Below are 22,435 nucleotides of genomic sequence, written 5' to 3'. Positions count from 1 at the left end.
AAAAATGGTACAGCTTACCTACCTTCGATGAAATGTGATTTTTAGAAGCAAAATAATCAGTGCTGTGGTGTTAGGTACTTGTAAAGGTTATTAAGGAATTTGAGGGAAAGGCAACAGCAGATTTATTTGAAAATACAAAACAGCTGAAGGCCTTATGGGAAAGCTGTACTGAATTAATGCTTGTTTAGTTTGGCAAAGGGTTGCCACCTGGGCAATTTATTGCTAGCTCAGGCTGGTGCCTCACCTCATAAAAGCCAGATGACATTAAGATGAAGCCAACTTTTTAAAAATGATGTTTAATAAATAAAAATAAAGCCACTGTATAGCAGAACATGTAAGATTCCCTTCCCTTGCTTTTCTGTTTGGAAAAAAACCCAAGCAAACCCCAAAACTCTGAAGCAAGCAGGGATTTCTCTAGACCACCTCCCCTAATTTCCCTGAACCCCCTCCCCCCCCGAGTTACACATAGTAATGGCAATTTAGTTGTTAGTTGGAAATTTGAATTGAAATTGAAACATTAATACACACTTTAAAAGCATATACAGTATATGAGAAAATACTTATACCTGAGAAAGCATAATGGGTTTGAAAACTATGAACAAAGACTAACATCCTCATACAACTGTTATTTATGACAATGTCAGCCCATTTGTTTCAGCTATATTGGCCTACCTAATAATTTTAAATGATTATTTATAAGCAAGGTCTGAATGAGCTTTCCCCTAACAGCTAGTGAAGAGCCAGGGGACAGTGGAAAGGCTTCAAGAGCAGATTGCATTTAGATGAACACACCTACTCTGCCTAGGTATCCAGCAGACAGAGCTGTGCTGCCCAAGTGATCAATTTTGGCTGGTGTGGGTTACAAATCACTTAAGTATTACATGTGTGGGTCATGAAATTGTGTTACCCTCATTGTAAGAATAAAGGGCAGCAGAACTGTACTTAGCCTGACTGAATGAGGGGGGTCTCCCTCAGTGCTTAATTTGTGCTAGGGCTTGCCAGGGCTGAGCCCCAACACCTCTAGGCTTGGCAGTTCACAGCCCTCGGACCTCTGGGCTTGTCACATCAGTTATGAAAGTAACAAACTTGCTTGAGCCCTCGCATCTTTTTCATTACAAATTAAGCACCGGTCATCCTCAGCTGAACTGCACTCCCTAAGCAGGAGGTTTGGATGCCATATCCTAGGGAAGAGAGAGAGGGTAGGGCACAGGTGTTTTGCTTGGTGGTGTGGGCTTTGTCTAAGTCACAGGCATTATTTGACCTGCCCCTCTCTCCTGTTTAGAGATAGAGCTGATTAGTCTCCATAGAGACTCTTTTGGTTTGTTAAGTAACCACTAGAGCTGAAATCACTGATAATCAGGTCTAGGTGCTTAGACCTGCTGTGGGACAGTGTTTCTGTGGAAGAGAAAGCTCAGCCTGCACTCGCTGTGAAGTTCCCCCACTGAGAGCTGGGTGGAAACTTGAGAGACCAACTTGCAGAGGTCACAGTAGCAGCAGAAGGTGACAGTGCAGGGCCATTGGGGACGGAGCGGTAGAGTGAACGGTAGCACAGCAAACAACAGCGGCCAGAGCATTGGACTATGTTTTAGTGACTTTGCTCCAGAATGCTAGATTTGTGACTGGGAAACTTATATAAATATATGTTTCCTAGTAGGCCAAGATTTTTAAAATGCATTATTTGCCAAGGTATTTATCTCACAATATCGCTAACTCCAAGTGGTCATTATCTTGGAGTTTACGTACAAAAATATTTATAATAATAAAAAGTTTAGTACAGAAAGACAGCCATACTGGGTCAGACCAATGGTCCATCTATCCCAGTATCCTGTCTTCCAGCAGTGACTATTCCAGGTGCTTCAGAGAGAATGAACAGAACAGGGAATCAACAAGTGATCCATCCCCTGTCGTCCACTCCCAGCTTCTGGAGAACAGAGGCTACGGACACTCAAAGCATTGTGTTGCATCCCTGCCCATCCTGGCTAATAGCCATTGATGAACCTAACATCCATGAATTTATCTAGTTCTTTTTTGAACCCTGTTATAGTTTTGGTCTTCACAACATCCCTGGCAAAAAGCTCCATGAGTGACTGTGCATTGTGTGAAGAAATACTTCCTTTTGTTTCTTTTAAACTTGCTGCCTATTAAGTTCATTGGCTGATCCCTGGTTCTTGTGAAGGGATAAATAACACTTCCTTATTCATTTTCTCCACACCAGTCATTTTATAAGCCTCTATCATATCCCCTCTTAGTCGTCTCTTTTCCAAGCTGAAAAGTCCCAGTCTTTTTAATCTCGCCTCATATGGAACCTGTTCCATACCCCTAATCATTTTTGTTGCCCTTCCCTTAACTATTTCCAATTCCAATACATCTGTTTTGAGATGGGGTGACCAGAACTGCACACAGTATTCAAAATGTGGGCATTTCATGGATTTATATATTAAAAGTGGAGGAGCTTGGTTTGCCAGACTGATCAGCTGAATCAATACTGAAAACCTATATGAAAAGACTGCAAAACACCATGCCTCTGGACTGCATCAACATGCAGAAAGCCTTATAAGCCAGTCACTGTCAAAGCCAATTTTAGAAGAACTTAATGAGGCTGTTAAGAATGCTGGAGATGCAACTCAGTTTATGTGAACCAACATGGCTGTTGCATCATACCACACACTACAAAGTGGAGGCCAATGTTAAGTGCATTGTCATTTGTTAATCCTGAAGTTGAACACTTAGGGTGACCAGATGTCCCACTTTTATAGGGACAATCCCAATTTTTGGGTCTTTTTCTTATATAGCTCCTATTACCCGCCACCCCCATGCTGATTTTTCACACTTGCTGTCTGGTTGCCCTATGGGCATTGGTTTCGAACAAGACTGGCAAATGCTTGCTATCTTTCTGAAAAAACTCAGCTGACTCTCCAGAAGCATGCGGTGTAACACTGAATGACTCAGCAGCTGAAAAAGTGAAGAACTCCCTCACCATATTCAAAATATGCGCATACATGGCTGATGAATGGCCCAATGCAAATAGGCATCAAATATTAAGACACTGTGTATGTTATCTTGATGTCATGGTAGGCCAGTAGATGATTTCTAGGTGATCAGGTTAAAGAAGACACATCAGCTGCATCTGTGACATCTTAGAAGAGTTAAATGTGTGTCAGCTGAACCCCAAACAGATGGCTGCTTCTGCATTTGATGGGGCTACAAACTTCTCTGGAAGACATAGTGGAGTACAAGCCTTTGCCCAGAGAAAAATGTACCCTTAATCTCTCCTATACACGCTACAGAGGCCATCTACTCCAGCCAGCGTTAGTATGAGCTGCAGACTCTTCAAAAGACATTAAAAAGCCATAAATTTAATGGCGTTTTATACTCTTTTTTTTTTCATCAAGAGTCTAAAAGGACTGAACGTAAAAACCACCTTTTAAACACGTCGAAAGGAGCAAGTGCCCCCGCTCCGGCCAGCCCCCGAGCTCGAGCCGGCGAGCGGGGGGGAGCGCGGCTCTGACCAGGGAGGGGGAAAGGGGACAGCGCCTCCCGCGGTCCCAGGCAGGTCGGGCCGGTTCCCAGGACCCACCGGTGGCGTTTCCTCGCGCCGGCCCGGCGGGGAGGCTGAGGGCTCTGAGCCCCACAACGGCCCGGGCCCGGCTCCCCTGCCAGCGCTGACGTCACGGCGGGAGCTGCGAACGATGGGAAGCACCCACCTGCCAGCGCCGGCGGCCGCCCAGCGCCGCGTCACCCGCCCCGCCCCCTCACCTCGCTCGCGGCAAATCTCTTCGCTGGGGGCGGGGGTCTTAGCGGAGGGACAGGCTGGGCGCGACTGGGCAAGTTGGAGGCGCCGTCGCACGCGGTGTTGGTTGCCAGGGTAACCAGCCCGGCCTATGGAGCCAGCCGTCTTCCGTTGCCGGGGGTGCGGCCACGCGCCGCCTCCGGGGGTCTGGGGGGTCCCCGCCCCCCCGCAAGGCGGGGCCGACGGGCCGGGCTGGTTCTGTCCCGGAAGTGCCGAACCGGCCGCTGTGAGGCCCCGGCGCGCTCGTGTGAGCTGGGCCTGCTCGGTGACGGCTGAAGGCGCTGCCCGCGAGGGGCGCGGGGCGGGGCAGCATCTGTACTGGGGGGGCGCAAACCCGCATGCACGAGGAGCCAGGGGCCGAGCCCCCGGGGGTAAGAACGAGGGCGATGCGCCGCCGCCAGTGGGGGCGGGGAAACCCCGGGCGGGGGGGTAGAGGGGACAGCCGCTCGCCCACACGAGGTGAGCGGTCTGCCGTGGTGGCGGAAACGGGGGCGGGGGCGGTCCCCGGCAGCAAGGTGCCTCTCAGCCGCCGCGGCGCCGCAGGGCTCTGTTCTGAAAGGCGCGGGTGCGGCCCAACGCCTCGCGGAGGCTTCGCTTCTCTCTCTCTCTCCGAAAGCAGGTTATGAGCTGCTCAAGGATATTGGTTTCAGTGGAATATTTTACATACCTGCCCCCGAAACACTAGTCTTGTCATACATGATTTTTTTTAGTGTTGTTAAGAATCCCTTTCCAGTTACTATGTCTGCCTAAAACTTCAGAGCAGTATCCAGATTTGCCTTCGCTAATGCTGTTTGCCTGGAGCACACACTTGCGTTTCTCCACTAAGTATAGTTTCACTCCTTTTTATTTACTTTTTAAAATATTTTATTAGTTTTAGCACTTCAACATTTACCTTCATTACTTTTGTGCAGATGGATGTCATTAATTTACATTTTAATAATCAGTGGAAAATATGAATAGCTGCTAGTAGCTTCAGCAATCACAGCTACAGCATTTCTAGTAACATTTCCTGTTTTTCAGTTGTGATTTTGTAATCTATAATTTTCATTCATAAATTAGTGTTCATATTCCTTTTTTTTATAACACAAGTCTGTTCTTTGGGCTCATAAAACTTCAAGGCTGCCTGAGTTCTTGGGTTGGTGCTAAAACTTCTTTGCTTTCCTTTATCTATCATTGGCCCTTGGCAACTGTTTTGTATCTGTACCCAGCATTTGAATGTATTTCACCACTTGTGAGTAGAATTTGTTTCCCAAATATTCAGTAAAGGCCAGATTTTTAAAGGTTGAAAACCCAGCTGCTTCTGAAAATCTCACTAGTGACCCTAAATATCTTTAGAAATCTGATCCTAGGGGCACTATGCTATCTTGTATGAAATCTTTCTGAAAGGCAATTTCTTCTGTAATTTTTACTCAAGATTGGCAACCACAAGAATTAAAAACTCATGAGTTACGCACCCCAAAGTCAGGGAAGCACAGAGGCAGGAAGCAGGGCCATCCTTACAGCAGAGCCCCCCACTGGAAGCAGAACAGAACAGCTGATGGCTGGTAGGCCAAATGAAGGCCCTTGTGGTCAAGTTGGCCCATGGGACTGCCTTCTGAAGAATACAGCTAGTGAGATTCCATTTTGATTTTAGCCTCTACCTGCTTGTTAGCCACTTGTGATTAAAATCTCTTTTACTCTGTGCTCCCAGGAAAATTTAACTTACAAACTCCCCAAGTCCCCATCATCTCTTACGCTTTCCTTACATTGATAGTAGTGTTAATGAGTCCATGACTGCGATATTAGCAATGGTGTGAGGAGAGTCTGGTAGACTGCAACAAAAACATTTAAAGTTAGCTGAAAACATTGTGATGTTGTCTCAGCATACATGCATAGTTCATGCAGGACTCATTACCTGACCCAGAAACATCCAGAAATAAGGTGTGGCAGCTACTAGATATACTCTGTATTTGTTTCTGAAGCAGTAGCATGTTTTCACTGTAGGCAAGCCACCTGGCTGGTTTACTTACCCACTGGTTGAGCCAATCAAGCCTCACTGGGAGAAATGTTAGAAATATGTCTCCTTAGGCTAGCCAAGTGTCTTCAGTGGCTCATCAATGCAAGAGCATGCAGGTTGTCTCTGAGTGATGGATTTGTTGACAGCACTGGGAAGTGTTTTGAAAAGAAGGCTGACACTGACATTCTTAAGTAGCCAGGTACATATACTATACTGTGTATTATGGCCACATAATAGAGGTTTATGGCTGGATTAACAAAGGTACTTAGGCAGCTAAATCAGGGGTTTAGGCTCCACAGCAATTCACAGAACTCTCCCTGCACCCTGTAGGTACCTAAATGCACTCATTTGACACCTACATTTTCAGGAATAGAAGTTCCCTATACACTGACGTTTTTACCTCTGATCATAAACACTCTTGTCCTGTGGATGCCTACTTCCCACCTAAGACCCAGGGCAATTCATGAACCAGGGAAGATAGGCAGGCAAATACCTAAATTGCATGCAGGGCCTGATCCAGTAGGTATACGCTGAGGCTGCCTACTGGAGCTGGTTTCATTCAAAATCTGCCCAGACAGGGTGGTGTTACTGTTCACCTTATAACTTTGAGCCCAGTGGCTAGAGCACTTACCTAGGATGTGGGAAATCCCACATTTAGTTCCCCCCTCAGTAGAGGGGGAAAAAGATTTGAACAGGGATCTCTCACATCCCAAGTGTGACCACTGTGCAAAAAGTTGTAAGATGGGCACCACCGCATCATTCAGCCATTTTGTGCGGAGTGAGACAGACATCTGCCTAGCTCATTCTCCCAAGCAACAGTTTAGAAGCCTATGCTACCTGACTTGAAAAGAGGGGTTCCTGATTGTGAATCATCCACACAGCTAAGCTACTCCCTGCAGCCCAGACTTAAACTGTGTGAGAAGGGCAGCGTTTAGAACCCAGGCCTCTCCTCACCATCTCCCATTGGCTGGCTTAGGCAGCTCCACATCTAGCATGCCATGTTTTACATATGACATTCTTGTTAATATACCTCAGAATATTAGCCTTTATTGTGACTGCATCACAGGCTTGACTCATATTCAATTTGTGATTTACTATCACCCTCAGATCCTTTTCAGCAATACTGCCACCTAGCCAGTTATTCCCCATTTTGTAGTTAGATAGGGAAAAAAAATCAAATTTACAAGTGAAGTACTTCGCACTTATCGTTACAGATTTTTGTCTTGAGTTCAGACCAATTCTCTAATTTGTCAAGGTTATTTTGAATTCTAATCCTGTCCTCCAAATCACCTCCAACTTCCATCATGCTTGAGGTCATCTGCAATGTTATAAACATACTCTCCACTCCATTATCCAGGTCATAAATTAAAATATTGAGTAGTAGTCCAGATACTGGAATGACCCCTAAAGGATCCCACTTTTATGCCCTCCCAGTTTGACAGTGAAGTATTGATAACTGCTTTTTTAGCATGGTCTTTCAAACAGCTGGACGCCCACCTTATAATAATTTCAGCTAGCCCACATTTCCTTAGTTTGCTTATGAGAATATCATTTAGGACAGCATAAAAAGCCATACTAAAAATCACCTGCTGTTCACTAGGCCAGTAACCCTGTCAAAGAAGGAAGTTAGGTTGGTTTAGCATGATTTGGTGTTGACAAATCCATGTTGGCTCTGCCTTATAACCCCATTATCCTCCCCCATTATTAATAATTTGTTCCAGTATCTTTCCAGGTATCAGAGTTACGCTGATTGGTCTATAATTCCCAATCAATCATCATTAATTATGCCAGTTATAATTAACTCGGAAATGGGCTTCAGCAACCATTAGGGACCAAATATTTAGGTCTGTACACAAAATGATCATAATTACACAATCACAAGAACTGTACACATTAATAGCCTGTACACATTAATAGCCTGCTAACTATTTGTACAAGAAACGGAGTGCACATTCATTAGAAAAGGAAGCCCTTTCAGTTAATCATGGAATTTTGGTCTTCAGGCTCACTTATCTCTAATAATCACTGTTTAATGTTAATTTTATTTAGTTAACTTTTCCCTTTTCCTGCCCCGACCAAAATACTTGGAATGTTGTACAACATTCTTAAATGCAATTAAAAAATAATAGAAATCACCCTTTAAAAAGTAAAACAAATTGAAGCAGTATTAGATGAATAACTTAAGTCCAAAACTATTTAAGAAGTCAAAAGAAAGCAGGTGCTTTAAACTGCAACTAGTTTATTAGGTACACAGGAATTAGTACTATTCATGTACAGACTGGCTTAGAGACAGATACATCTCATCCAGCTCAAATCTTGGAGCTGAATGATGAGCAAGTTTTTCCTCCTGCTTCTTTTCATACAGTCTGTCAGCTAGAGGCTCCATGCAAATTTTCTTATTTTCTGTCACTAGCTTTCTGATGAAGAAACTGGCTCAATGAGAGAACATTTTGTCCATTAATTGAATTAATGGCCTAGGACTTCATTATCTCATAGTTTCTCTCTCAGTCTCGGATCAAGTTCTTAGATCTTCAGCTCACCCTCTGTGAGGTCTTTTCTGGCAAATCTAAAACAAAGCTATCTGTATAATGTTGTAGGAAGGTGGCAGCTCAGCATAGCGATATTTATCTCTGAAGAGCAACTACCAGTACCTTTTTCTTTCCCAAGGGTTTCTTCCTGTAAACTCTCTGCACACATAATCATGATTACGCTCATGCGTTTAGACACTTTAGGGTCAATTATCAGAGATATACAACACTTTGCATTTAGAGGTTTGGATCCATAGAAGCCAATGTGCTTTAACAAGGTGAATAAACATTATTATTCCGTTTTTACAGAGGAAACTGAAGCACAAAGCGATTAAGAAACGTGCCCAAAGTCTCACAGTGACTCAGTGGCAAAACTGGGGCTAGAATGCAAGTCTCCTGACTCCCCTCTGATAGTCTGTTCATTGGATCAGACTTTATGCTTAGAGACACCCTAGAATGTGAATTAAAATCACTGAACCCTATTGATACATTTTATCATACAAAATGTAGTCAAGGCATAGTTCCTTTTTTTAACCAAAAGTTTCAATCCCTGAGAAATAGGTATTCTCGGTGACAGTTAAGGGCACAGTACTGGCTAAGTCTAGTTAACACTTGAGAGCACCCTTTTCAAGATTACTGAAATTTTTGGTATCCTTATAGTTACCGTGATTAGAAGAATGGGTTCTGGAGAATATTTTTTATTTTCCTGTTTCAAAACGTTATCTAAATTAGTGCTTCTCAAGCTATCTGATGTGGGGGACCGGCAATTTTTTTTTCCAATGTGCGCGCAGACTGTTTGCCTAATTTGTACAGCTACAGAAGTTTAGTCCTTTGCTTGCAAAAAAGGATTCAGAAACATCAGTAGCTTTTTCCTCTCCAAAACTTTATTAGGTAGACATTACTAGATGACACTGTATGACCCTCAGCATGCAAGTAAAGAAAAACTCCACTGTGTATACCTTCACACAATCCATATCTTAACATACTCAGAACACTGTTTCCCAAGATTAGAACAGGTGAAGTGCATTCAGATTCTTTTTATAACATCCTCCAGTTTCATCATGAGAAAATTTCCTTTTAATTCCTCATAAATAAGGGACATTAGAATATTGATGAAAGTCAAAGGGATGCATTCAAAAGCACTGAAGCACCATAAGCTTCTGACTTATGAACTTCACTCACAGGATATACACCAGATTCACTGGACACTCTTTACTGAAAATGCCTACAGTAAGTGTGATTGGATTTAGCAAAGTGGAACAGTACAATGACGTTCCTCTAAATGAATATTAGTGAGGTACCATTTTGAAAATAAACTGTTAAAAATTTCACTTAAATTTCAAAAGGTCCTGTCCAGCAGGATGACGCTTTTCCTTCTTTCCATGTTTTTGTACATGTGCATATACAACCTGTGTCTAAATGTTTTTGAAGAACAGGATTCATTTTAATTATTTTACATTCATTAGTACAAGTTTAGTCAGACACTCCTATGGCAGATTGTACAGAGGATGATAGAGGACAAACATTGTCTATAGGCCACCTAAAACAAAAGGCACTCAAAAGGATAGCAAAAATTATTAATTACAAAACATTGACACAAACTGAAGCAATTGTGGAGGGAGCATATTCAGTAATAGCCATTGATATAATTCTAAAGTATCAGTCTGGAAGGTAGATTAGTTAAAAAAAAAAAAAAATACTGCCTAAAATCATCTATTGAGGTGTTTGGGTTTTTTTTGTCAAATTACTGTAGCATAGAGATTTTAGATTAACATTCACAAATTTAGTATAGACACAATCACTCTTGCTAAAATGTTGCTTTAAATAATTTTGCTGTATAATGTAATTTTCAAATAGAAACACAAGATAAGAATTATACATTATCTTTCAGTATTTTAGTTGCATGGAAGCAGAGAAGAATGTGCTTTTGAGGGAACAATTTGTTACACAAATACTGCATGTTTCTCTTATGATAGCTGAAGACTTTACGATACATGGTCTCTCATTCAGTAGACTGTAGAGTACTTAATTCTGATAAATTTAAGATACTACAGGAATAAAGCTATTGGTATGAGAGGGTATCAACAAGGGTTATGGCAATTCAATAAGTCTCACTGAAGTGAGACTCTCAGGCAAATTCCTTGATCTTAGTAACTTCAGAATTGTAGTATGTTGGAATTAAGACATATCTGACTGAATCTTAGTGAAGTACTTGTATGTTTCTTTGTAAAAAGTCGAACTTCAGGTGGGAATAATAATTTCTTCAAAGATTTTCCTTACTGTAATTTAAGCTAACTGCACTGGATGAAACATCTTCTAGAATTCAGAAATTTCAGTAACAGGAAAGGCTCTAGAAAACAAAAGCCACACAACCTTATTTTTGGTCAAACTAGACAGAGTGTAGAAAACAGTTTATAAAGGAAGCATATTTATGACCATAGTTTCATGAAGAAATAATTTTGTAAAACAAGCATCAGTTTTCATCTAAAAATCAGTTTGCCTACAGTAATTTTCTTTTGACAATTGACATTGGTCTTTATTTTTTTAATTTTCAACAATTCAGAAGAATCTACAAAAATTCAGAAACAGAACGTATTCCTTATTCTGACACCAGATTTGAGGAAAGAGACAAAAAAAGGGATCAGTAACTTTTTAGGGTACATATGTAAATATTTCATGCGATCTAGAATATAGTGGGTAAATCCTGGCCCTCACCGAAGTCAGTGGGGGCTGGGACTTCACCCAATAGTTTGACAGAAGGGAGGAAAGAAGTTGCAATCACATCCTCCTTTTTGAGACTGAGACTCAGTATGGCATGTATCCGTTTCACATTAACTCAAGTCTCTTCACACAAGAATAAATCTCTTTAATCCAGGATTATAACTTTTAACGTATCATCAGTAGCAGAACTAATAGGTAGGGGGCAACTGCCTCTCCCCCAGTGGCCTTTAGGTGTATGTGTGGTAACTTTTCAAGCATATTATGTAACTGACAAAAGGAGGTGTATGACAGCATTTTCAGAGGGAACAGTTTCAGGCCATCGTCATGGAAGGTCAGATATTAGCCAGGATGTCTCTTCAATCATCCTTGGATGCCACAGACACTACAAGCCTGCCCCAAACTCACCCAGCAGCATCTGCTCCTGTCCCACGTGGCTGGGCCTGGTTGCACATTTCAGGAGTTGCAACATGGCACACAGGTTCAAGTGGTATAGCAACCCCGTGAGCCACATCACAATGCCACTCACTCAAATTCATGGTGAAATGGTAACCAGGCCAAATCTAAATGATGCTCTTATTATTTGTGTGCTAGGTTGCAATACCCAGAGTAGGGAGCTAGGCCCAGCCCTGTGGGTCAGGAGCCACCACTGCCACGTGAGTGCGGGGCAGGCTTGCTTTCCAGCCCTCCCCCCACCCCCATCCCTAAGGTCTCCTTCCTGCACTGCACCAGGATTAGGGGTTGTGGTGTCGGGATGGAGGGTGCTGGTGCAGGAGGTAGGCACTCCCTCGGCAAGGCAAAGAGGATGCAGCGGCAGAGAAGGAGTACATCCATTAAACAGAAGTTTCCACAAATCCCCCCCCCCGGTTGTAAAACCTGGCTCCACCATTCTCTCATCTAAAATTTGGCCTGAAAGGTTATGTCAAAACCCACAGTTACTTTTATTAGAAGACAAAATGAACACTGACAATACATATTTAGATGCATTTCTGGAAAAGGAGGGGGAATGAATAGTAGTTTAAAAAACAGAAAGGTTAGATTACCTTTCTTGTTCCTAAAATGTATTATGTTGAAATATCCCTGTTTCAGAAAAAAAGATTTTTGGTCTAAAGATGTCTATATATAGCAATCAACTTGTCAATATTTCCTATATGGCTCTTTTATAAAGGAAAACTCAACTGATTCAAGCAATAAGGCACTAACATAAGTTAATAAAAGCATGCTGTCAATACACAATGCTCTAAATCAAACCTGAAAAGCAAGTGTTAATATCATACCCACTTTTCCAATTTTTAATGGCCTTTCTGTTTCTCTCTCTTTGTTGACTACCTAAGAGATATATTAGAGTCCTATTCATGCATGCAACTTTTCATTTTAAAATACATTTGGAGAGACTGCTTACTTAATTAATCCAAATTCCCTCTTGCCCCAGCATTCCTGTCTACTTCATATAAGGGGAGAAAGATTTGTCACTGATTTTGCTAGAAGTAGGATCACCACCTATGTTCTGAACAATGCTAGGAGCAGGATTAATATTTTTATTTTCTCACCATATATTGTACTTATGTATATCACATACAAAAAAAACCTATTTTATTTCAATGATTTAATTGCCATTAAAGATAAGAAATTTGGCCCTGAACAGTTCAAGATTGGACAAAAAAGATTTTAGGCTGTCTAATTTTGGAATTTTTTTAGAAATTTAATTTAAAATCCCAAAGGAGACATTAGGGGTTTGTTTTTAAATTTCCCATAGAAAATATAATAGGTCAGATCCTCAGCTTTTATAGATCTGCCTAGCTTCACTGAAGTCTATTGAGTTACATCCATTTATACTAGCCTAAGATCATTCTCTTTTTAGGAGCCATTGCTATTAAACTGAACAATATTATGTAATGATAAAATTCTTATCATACTATAATCCAAAATGTGATACTATTTATATATGCTAAACTGCATTAGCGAATAGTAATACTGTACCAATATTGTCTCAAGTGGTCAATTTTAAATGCAATTATTTCCTTCTTTAGCCACTTTAACCATCAGTTTGAGAGTTGGGAATATAATTAAATAAAATGTATAACAACGGGCAATAAGGTAAACATTTTATTATGAGATGGCACAAACAGACAGATGTAAATTTACCTCCTTGTACTTGTACTAATTTCTGGATATGAAGCAGGAGAATGTAGATTGACATGAAAAATTCTTAACTGCAATTTCCATGTAAAAAAAAATGGGACATGGCTCAAGATTGAACCTGTTTGGCTTCCCCTGGAGCTTGGATCAGATATGAGCGCATTTCTTGCCTGTATCAGCAATTTACAAGCAGCAGTGTTCACATTTTAACAGCTTGTTTTGACTGTATGTTTTTTCATTTCACCTTTTTTTCTTTGTAAAATGAGGCAATCATGGGATCACATTAGTAACTTTATGCTGATTTAGTGACAATAAATAAATAAAAACTGCTAACAAAGTATCATTTTTGTTTCACTGTTTTCCAAGAATTTCCTAATTGCCTATGCCAGGTCTTGTGAAACATTATAGCTGGAAATGCAAGGGGCTGGCATGCACTGATGTTTAAAAGGGTCTTGCACACACTTTTTGTTTTTGTTTTTTTAGTGTAAAAATGGGTATTTCTCTAATAATTTTCAAATAAACCTCTGCCATTTTGACTTTGATCCATACAACAATTTCAGATTTACTGTTCAGTTTTTCACATGAGCCAAACAGAAAATGAAAGGTTTTCTGCTGTGCTGTACACAGTATTTTTTCCTAATTACCATTGAGAACAGGGTCTTTTAATTTTATATAATAAGACTTGCAATAATTTTTAAGGGGAAAGATGAGACATATTTAGACATCCAGTTTTACTTTTCTAAGAAACAAGCAACTGTACCTTACTTACACACACTCATATCTCAAATACATCATGCATTCTATAATCAAGTTCCTACAATACCGTAGGTATTGGCAAATATTTTACTGCCATATTAAAAAGAGCATTAATGATTTTGCCTTTCACTGCTAATGTTTCCACTTTTTATAGGAAGAGAATATAGATAGCTCTAAAGCCTTTACTATCACTTGGAATAACATGGAAGAAGCTGGACCAGGAAAATTACAGTCCTGTGAACAGAAAGTAATTTTGTAGTAGGTCCTGTTTTTAAGGAGTCACAATGTGTTATGGGGACAATTTTGCTTAGATCAACTCAATGGTATGAAAAATTACAAATACAGTCACTCTTTAAACTTACATTCATTCTTTTTATATATTTTACTTTTTCTTGCCTCCTAACAAGCCAATTACTCCTATGTAAGTGAAGTCAAAATGTTGAATCATGACATCACTGTTTTCCATGTCAGGCTGATTTCTGAATCACAGGACTACTTCACTGCAAAATATAACAAATGATGAAGCTGGGTTCTGAAAGAGAGTTTCCTTGATGTAAATATCTCTACTAACAATAGGCAAAATATCAAAAAAAAAAAAAAAAAAAATTAGCAACTCAAACTGCGAATTGTATATGAATACTCTTTTTCAAGTTTGTCCCAGTGTGAAAGTCCCTATTAAAAACTCTGGATATCTGCAGGTTGCAGTTCCTAAAACTTAGTGATATGGGTCTGCTGAATAGGGCAGACTTTAAAAAATGCCTAAATAAACACTATATACAAAGTGGTTTACCAGTATCCCAAAGAGGAAAAATGGCTATGTATTATTACAAGTCAACATTCCTTTAGCATGGAACCTTCCAGAGAAAGCAATTTGAGACCAGATCAACTATTCTACAGAAAAAAGTCTAGCCTCGCTTCCCCACAAAAAAAAAAAAAACACCAAAGAAAAACCGGTGCTAGTGTTACTATGAAGAAACTACTAAGAGGTTTTGATAGAAAAAAGATGGGATGCGTTACAAGGGTGGAGAGGGGAGCACCTTTCTGAAAAATTCTGCTCTTACAGAAGATGTAAGTTGCTGTGCTACAGTCCTTAAACATAACTTCATGTAACTTGGTCAAAACACTGTGGGCCAAATTTACTACTGGCATACAAATGGATGCAACTTCAGTGACTCCAATGGAGTTGTGCCTGCAGCAAACACCAGCAGCAAATTTGGCCCACTGCAACTAAAAGGCTCCTGATGAAGAAATCATGAAATTCTCTTCCAACAAAGTGCTCCTTTAGGATGCTTCCCATCAGCAAAATTCAAAGTGATCTAATATAGATTTAAGTTATAATGGCCCATGGTTCACACCCACAACTTAGAATTATACAGCCATAACCATGGCCAAGAATTATAAACGGTATAAGGTCCACTACAGAAAGAAATGCCAGAAGATTTAAAAGTTCAAAGTCTGTAAAAGTAATCCATTTGGCCACTGAATTTGAACCAATTAGATACACTTGACAAGAGAAACCATTAAATTCTCTAAGAATCATTTCATCAGATGTAAGCAAAGAATTATCAGTCCTCTACAAGAGACAGTTATACTGTCCTGCACTTTTTTTTTTTTTAATGTCACACTAACTGCTATGACTCTTTGGAAAAACAGACAGCTCACTGGCTAAACAAAATTCATAGTGGCAAGTATTTCAAGTATTATTGGCAATATTCACCTCTCATTAATATTATAGAAAAATTAAAACATCATGTTGTCCAACCTTCCAAAAGCAAGGTGAACAGATGCAATAAAAAAACACCATGTCATCAAGAGCTGTGCAATAAACGACTATTTATATAGTATCTCAAAAAATGAACTATGGACAGATCCTCAGCCCCTGCTATCCTAAAGGGAGATCACAGAGGTGAACTGAAAGTGCATTTTTAATTATTTTAAAGATATGACTATACTGTGCTATAAATAAGTGATAAAAATTGGAAATGTTGTAAATATAATTTGTGATACTGAAAAGGAAATGTTATAATCAACTGGAGGACAGGGTTGCAGTACAGTTATTGACTCATAACTGCAGTCCCACTTTTCAGTTGCGTAATTCATTGCACTCTTATTGGCTAAGGTAATAGGATTTGCACAATAACTAGTTATTTTCCAATAATATAATATGCAATTCCCTGCATAATCACCTTACAGTTACACAAATACCTCCATTATGAAAGGCTACTGCACCTAGAACTCCATAACATACTGCCACAAATATGGTTGTCTCAGCTTCTGGTCCCCTTCCCACCCTGTAACCTCACCTAGTTGCACTAAACACCATTTAATTACAGTAAGTGAAGGAAGGGAGGGGACTAAACCTTCCTCAAGGGGAAAACAGCAGCATGGGAGAGAGAAATATTGGGAAAACTAGAGTTAGATTGGCAGGTGGCAGTGTTTGTTGTGAACATATGGGTGGGAAGTTCTAGGGCACTAGTCATTCAGAGCAGAGATAATCAGAGTAGCCAGTCAGAATGCAGGATTAAGAGGATACTTTTCAGTACAATATTCATAATTTCAGGGGGCTTTGATAACTCTGTAATAACTATATACTGGGGTAACAACTCCTGAATTTTTGCCCTCAAATTTTATTTCACCCAGGAGGGCTACTACCTTGAAAATAAGTATCTTAAAGTTACAATTTAAGTACACAGGGCCAAATTTCCTCCTCTGATAGAACAATCTGCGAGGGGACAAAGAATGAGGAAGTCTTTGACATGCCTTGTGGGTGGTAGGTTGTTCCTCCCCATGGAAGAAGAACAAAGCTGGCATCGAAAATCAGAGATTTAAGAAGATCAGGAGGCCAGAGCCCTTCACACTGAAATCCTGGAACTCTGCCCAACTTGGTTTTACTGGGACCACAGTTGGAGCCACTATGATAGGTCTTATACAGCTGGCATCAGATGCTGGGATCTACTTTTAAGGGAGGCTTCCAATTGCAGAGAGGTGGCTGTAGAAAGGTAATTCAGGCTAAGGCTGTATTATCTTTGCACAGGAATCTCTACAGTGGGCAGCGATCATGTCCTCAGCTAGCCTGCCACTCTCCAATTACCTTGTGGAATCTCATTCTGAATATGTCTTCTGGTGTGAAAGAGCTCCTCAAATGAAAACAACCTTTTACTGTCTACTGTGGCTACTTCCCAGTGCCTACTGCATCCGTGGGTCCAGCATACAGTAACATGAAACCTGTCTTAAGAATCATTCAAATGGGAAACAACTTAGTGTTTTAATGGAAGGGGTTTACTGATCAAGGCAGAGCAGAACTGTTGTCTAGTAAAGAGTGCTGTCATGTAAGTTTTACTCTATATAATTTACAAATAAAAATACTTGGTAAGAGGATGAATGAAAAACCATTTATCAATTTCCCAATCCTAGTAGCTAAATAAATTCTATTCCAGAAATTTTGGTAAAATTTATGCGTATCAGAAATAATTTAGAAAATATTGACTTTTACTTTCAAATCAAATATTAAATTTATTTTCCAGAAAATTAAAAGACTGTTTAGAAGTCAAAATTTTATCAACAAAATAGTTAAACTTAGAAGTATTCACATTTGAATAGTTGTCAATTTATGTGATAACATATTTGAACTGGAATATATAATAGTCTTTTTTTTAATATAGTGTTCAAATTTTTAAGGTATTTTTAATTTAAGAAGAGTGAAGAAGTGAACTACAAAGTAGGCAAGCAATCCAGGACTGAATCTCTCTCCTCTCATACAAGAAAGCACTATCAATTATTCTTATCATTCTTTTGGAGAGAGAACATACAAAAGATAAGCATACTCTCTCATCTTTATAAATTCATTAGATTAAACTTGGCTAATTTTGTTATATGTACAAACAAACTGGAAAAATCATTTCCATTTGATTTTGTCTACCTTGATTAAATTAATGCCCTAGATGACATAGTACTGTAGGAACTGAGATATGTTATTTTGTATTTTTTTAACCTTAATGGCATGCTTTTTCTGTTCACAAATATTTTTTTTGATTATAATAAGTGACTAGATCTATTACCCTACCCCCTCTGATGGCACTAATGTGGAAATGCATGCTATTCATTCCATGCTCTTATCTTAAGATCTTACTTGCATTCCCATAAGAAAATCTGAAGTTATTACCTCAAACCGCCCATACTGAAAAAGCTACAAAAATAGGTTACACATTGTAAGAATATTTCAAACATTTATAAAGAACCAGGAAGAATAATTGAATCATTCCACTGTGTAACCAATTACAGAAAATCTCAAGTACTAAGATAGTCTTAAATGAAATAGTTGATTTGACACTGGTTTTATAGACTACACCGCAAACACCAAAATTCTCTATACATCTCTAAGGTCTGGAACTTTTCTAAATAATACAAAAGTATCCCCAGAAAGTTATTTGACTTTTAAAAGAAAGGAATAAAAATCCCTGAGTAATCCAAAAACAACTGATATGTCTGACCTCAGAAAACGGACTCTTAAAACAGACTAGTTTCAAGGCAGCTGACAACTTTCAGGTACAACCAAAATAAGGGACAGATGTGTCATAGCAGAGACGGTTTTAAAGTTATATAATATATGTATTTTAAATAGAAATACTATACTTTGAAATTAGGTAATTGCCTCCGTTTTTAATATAAAACTCTTAGGAAAGGTCCTATTTCCACAATCATTGCAGGGTCAGCATACCTTTAAACTGAAATGGAAGATGAACTGACAGGTGCTGTTGGAACTATCTTGGCTACTATTATATACTTGTACACAGTGTTTTGGTAAGAAAAAAAAAAGCAAGCTGGCTAAAGCCTGTAAATAAGCAAACACTAGCCAACTACAGTAAGCTGACATTTGTGTTGCCAGGTAAACAAAATCCACTACAATTTCATCCACTGAGGCTCTGAAGTTGAAGTACACTCTACTGCAGGGGTAAACATGGATCACTAAATTGCTACTGCTATATTCAGGTTTCAGTTGATTTTTTTTTTTTAAGGATATCAGTGCAAAATATATACTTGCAAAATTGTATGCTGTAATTGGATGCAATTTACAATACCTACAAGCTTTGAAGGAGACTAAATAAAACCACAGCATATACAAATACGTGGCTAGATGTGGTCAGTTAATATGGCCATTTTAATCAATTTTATTCCTTTTGTTTCTTAAAGGCCAACTGACACTTTATGGAAAAAACTGATATTTTTATTTCCTCCTCCTCCTTTAATGTTTAGATATTCTAGTTACAAACATTTTCATTTCTTCTTCTTCCTAACATTTTTTAAAAAAACCTTTAGTGATATTTGCATGATAGCAAGATAATGGGATTTTTTTTGTTTTTTATTTCTAGTAACTTATTCCTAACCTTTAATTACATTGTTCTGATTGCAATGGACTGTGAAAAAGAAGTCAGTCAGAATAATATGATTTTAAGTTAGGAATAAACAACAGGACTAGCCGAGCTCTTCAAACAAAGGTATTGTTGTCACAGTACATTATCAAAACCAAGGAAGAGAAAACAAAGTATGGAATACTAGTAGGATTGTTTCTAACTCCTTGCCTCCACGCTCTGCCTGCCCCCACCCATGAGACATTGGGTCTTTTAGGAATTGAGCAGTCTACTTAACAACTTAAACGTGCTGTTTGGGTAAATAATATTTCATAGATTGAATCTTCATACTGTAGCTAGTTTGTAGTGTATGTGCCAAAATACAACTGAAGATACAAGTTAGTTCTAGCTCTACCATGAAAACAGACTTTCCCAGCCATTTCCCCATCTCACTTTCAGTGAGTGCCTGAAGACAGAAAGGGCCAGTAATATTTGTTTCATTAGCTAAGACAGACATTTCTTTTTTGCTGGGAGGGGCTGAAATGCTGTAATGTCCTACAGAATTAGTCTCCCCAAAATCATTGCTTATCTTCTTAATGTAATTTAAATACTACAACAAATATCATTGACTTGGTTCCAATAATTTTACTCCTTACTTCCCTTTGAGGCACTGATATTTTGGCTGTGGCAACCCCTGCCACATAGGTGATTAAGCTCCCTAATCCGCTGGTAAAATCGGCAGACAATATAACCAGCCATCATCTTCCAGCATCTGATTTTACACATTGGTATGTTAGACAGAACACTGTGTGATGAAAAATACTTACAGAATTAGACTCTAAAACCAGACTAGGCTATTCAGTGTACACTAAAAGTCCAAACACCTCTAGGCATTTCCTCTGAAAGGCCTATACAGAAGCTAAATGGAAAACATGTTACCAATTAAATGTTTTCTTCACAGGACAATCAGTGGAGTTGTGGCTATAATACAGACTTTGATTGTCTACGAAAGAAACTTAGACCTAAACCTTTAAAAATAAAGTAAAAAACACATTTAAAAAGCAGCAGTTAGGGGGCCCATCTTGTTGGAGTGCACCAGAGTAGGAGGCATTCTGGTCAGCAGTAGTGTACTGTGTGGAGGGAATATCGCAGAAAGTTCCTATTCTTTTTCCAGGACTGTGGCTTCAAAGCTGTTAACCAGTACTATATTGCTCTGTCGCACAATTTTTGTATAGCCCTTACATGACCAGCTCAGTTCAGGTGAGTAAGGTCCATTCTTACCAGGGCATACCTGTCCGTGACCTTTTCCTCTGCTTTTTACAAAGGCAATAGATAGGAAACACAAATAAACCTGCCAAAAAAGAACACACAAAATTAAAAGAAAATAGTATATAGTTATGAAATACTAAATTGTAATTTCCCAGTGTGTGCGCATCTACTGAAACACACACACACACACACACACACACACACCACCCAGTATCCAAATATTGCTCCACAAATTCCTGTGAAACTTTAAATGGTTAAGACATTTAGACTAGCACGGAAAACACTGAACTGCAATCGTCTCTTTTTGGTAACTACACTAACTTTTCTCTATCTTTCATTAATTTTGGGTTTAAAACTTATATTATACTTCGAAAATTGCATAGTTTAAACTCTCACAATACGTCAAAGGACATAAATAGTACAGAACTGTTGAGCACTGGCAATCTTAACTCCACATTGAAGTTTTTTGCTGTGAAATTATAAATTATCAGGAAGCTTTCCAAAATACTTTTAGATTTATTCAAAGAAACCTTAACTCTCTGATTTTATCTAGCATAAAGATCCTGTGGGTATAAAAGAAGGATGCCATTCAATTTACGGTTTACTTTTAATTTACTTGCTAACTACTGGCTTTATGATAAAAGCAGTGTTTATTTTGTAACTTACATGATACAATTCCTGCTAATGCCCCTATCTCTCAGGAACAAAAATAAATGTCTATTCCGTAGTGTCTATTATACAAGACATGAGAATTCCATCATAGATTTAAAGAGAATATTTTAAACTTACACACTTTTAAATTCACAACTAAGTTAATAAATCAGTTTTCATACAAATGCAAATCTAAAAACTCCGACACTAAATTACACTCATTGTTACCTACTTTCAGTTCAATTTTCTTTTCTATTTGCTCACTTTCCAGAATCCCAATTTCTGACTATAGAAAACCTTTCATGGGTGATATAACCTGAACTACCATGTAACATAAAAGTAATGTCTTGGGCCACAAGGATATTGTGATTTATGTTATACTAAGTGGTTGTATGCAGTGTTGCTATAGCTGTGTTGGTCCCAGGATATTAGAGAGACAAGTTGTGTGAAGTAATATCTTATTGGACCAACTTCTCTTGGTGAGAGAGAGAGACGCTTTTGAGCTCATAAGAACAAAAGAATGGCCATACTGGGTCAGACCAAAGGTCCATCCAGCCCAGTATCTTGTCTACCGACAGTGGCCAATGCCACCTGCTCCAGAGGGAGTGAACCTAACAGGTAATGATCTAGTGATCTCTCTCCTGCCATCCATCTCTGCCCTCTGACAAACAGGGGCTAGGGACACAATTCCTTACCCATCCTGGCTAATAGCCATTAATGGACTTAACATCCATGAATTTATCCAGTTCTCTTTTAAACTCTGTTATAGTCCTAGCCTTCACAACCTCCTCAGGCAAGGAGTTCCACAGGTTGATTGTGCGCTGAGTGAAGAACTTCCTTTTATTTGTTTTAAACCTGCTACCTATTCATTTGATTTGGTGGCCCCTAGTTCTTATATTATGGGAACAAGTAAATAACTTTCCCTTATTCACATTCTCCACACCACTCAGGATTTTATATACCACTATCATATCCCCCCTTAGTCTCCTCTTTTCCAAGCTGAAAAGTCCTAGACTCTTTACTCTCTCCTCATATGCGACCTGTTCCAAACCCCTAATCATTTTAGCTGCCCTTTTCTGAACCTTTTCTAACGCCAGTATATCTTTTTTGAGATGAGTGGACCACATCTGTACACAGTATTCAAGATGTGGGCGTACCATGGATTTATATAAGGGCAATAAGATATTCTCCATCTTATTCTCTATCCCTTTTTTAATGATTCCTAACATCCCGTTCGCTT

General features: G+C 39.2%; 2 protein-coding genes across 9 annotated transcripts in view; both read right to left on the bottom strand.

Annotated features, from left to right (window-relative positions):
* Window positions 1–4,166, bottom strand: part of LOC102940647 (golgin subfamily A member 6-like protein 1) — a 45,918-nt gene extending 41,752 nt beyond the window's left edge. The window contains exon 1 of one of the 7 annotated variants that reach the window (XM_037894721.2): window positions 3,705–4,166. The gene's annotated coding sequence lies outside the window, so the exon portion shown is untranslated. The other 6 variants (XM_037894719.2, XM_037894720.2, XM_043542864.1 and 3 more) reach the window with 6 other exon arrangements.
* Window positions 4,167–9,176: 5,010 nt separating this feature from the next.
* RNF217 (ring finger protein 217) overlaps window positions 9,177–22,435 on the bottom strand; it is a 99,296-nt gene continuing 86,037 nt past the window's right edge. The window contains exons 6-7 of one of the 2 annotated variants that reach the window (XM_043542860.1): window positions 20,557–20,626; window positions 9,177–13,245 (exon numbers count right to left, since the gene is read on the bottom strand). In XM_043542860.1, coding sequence (XP_043398795.1) covers window positions 13,242–13,245; window positions 20,557–20,626 — 74 coding nt within the window. In that variant the 3' untranslated portion in view covers window positions 9,177–13,241. Of the gene's footprint in view, window positions 20,627–22,435 lie in introns of both variants that reach the window. The other variant, XM_037894717.2, reaches the window with a different exon arrangement.

The sequence above is a fragment of the Chelonia mydas genome, chromosome 3 (assembly GCF_015237465.2).
Source record: "Chelonia mydas isolate rCheMyd1 chromosome 3, rCheMyd1.pri.v2, whole genome shotgun sequence".
Taxonomy (NCBI): domain Eukaryota; kingdom Metazoa; phylum Chordata; order Testudines; family Cheloniidae; genus Chelonia; species Chelonia mydas.
Note: the sequence above shows the minus strand (reverse complement) of the source record. Positions and strands in the feature narration are given on the sequence as shown.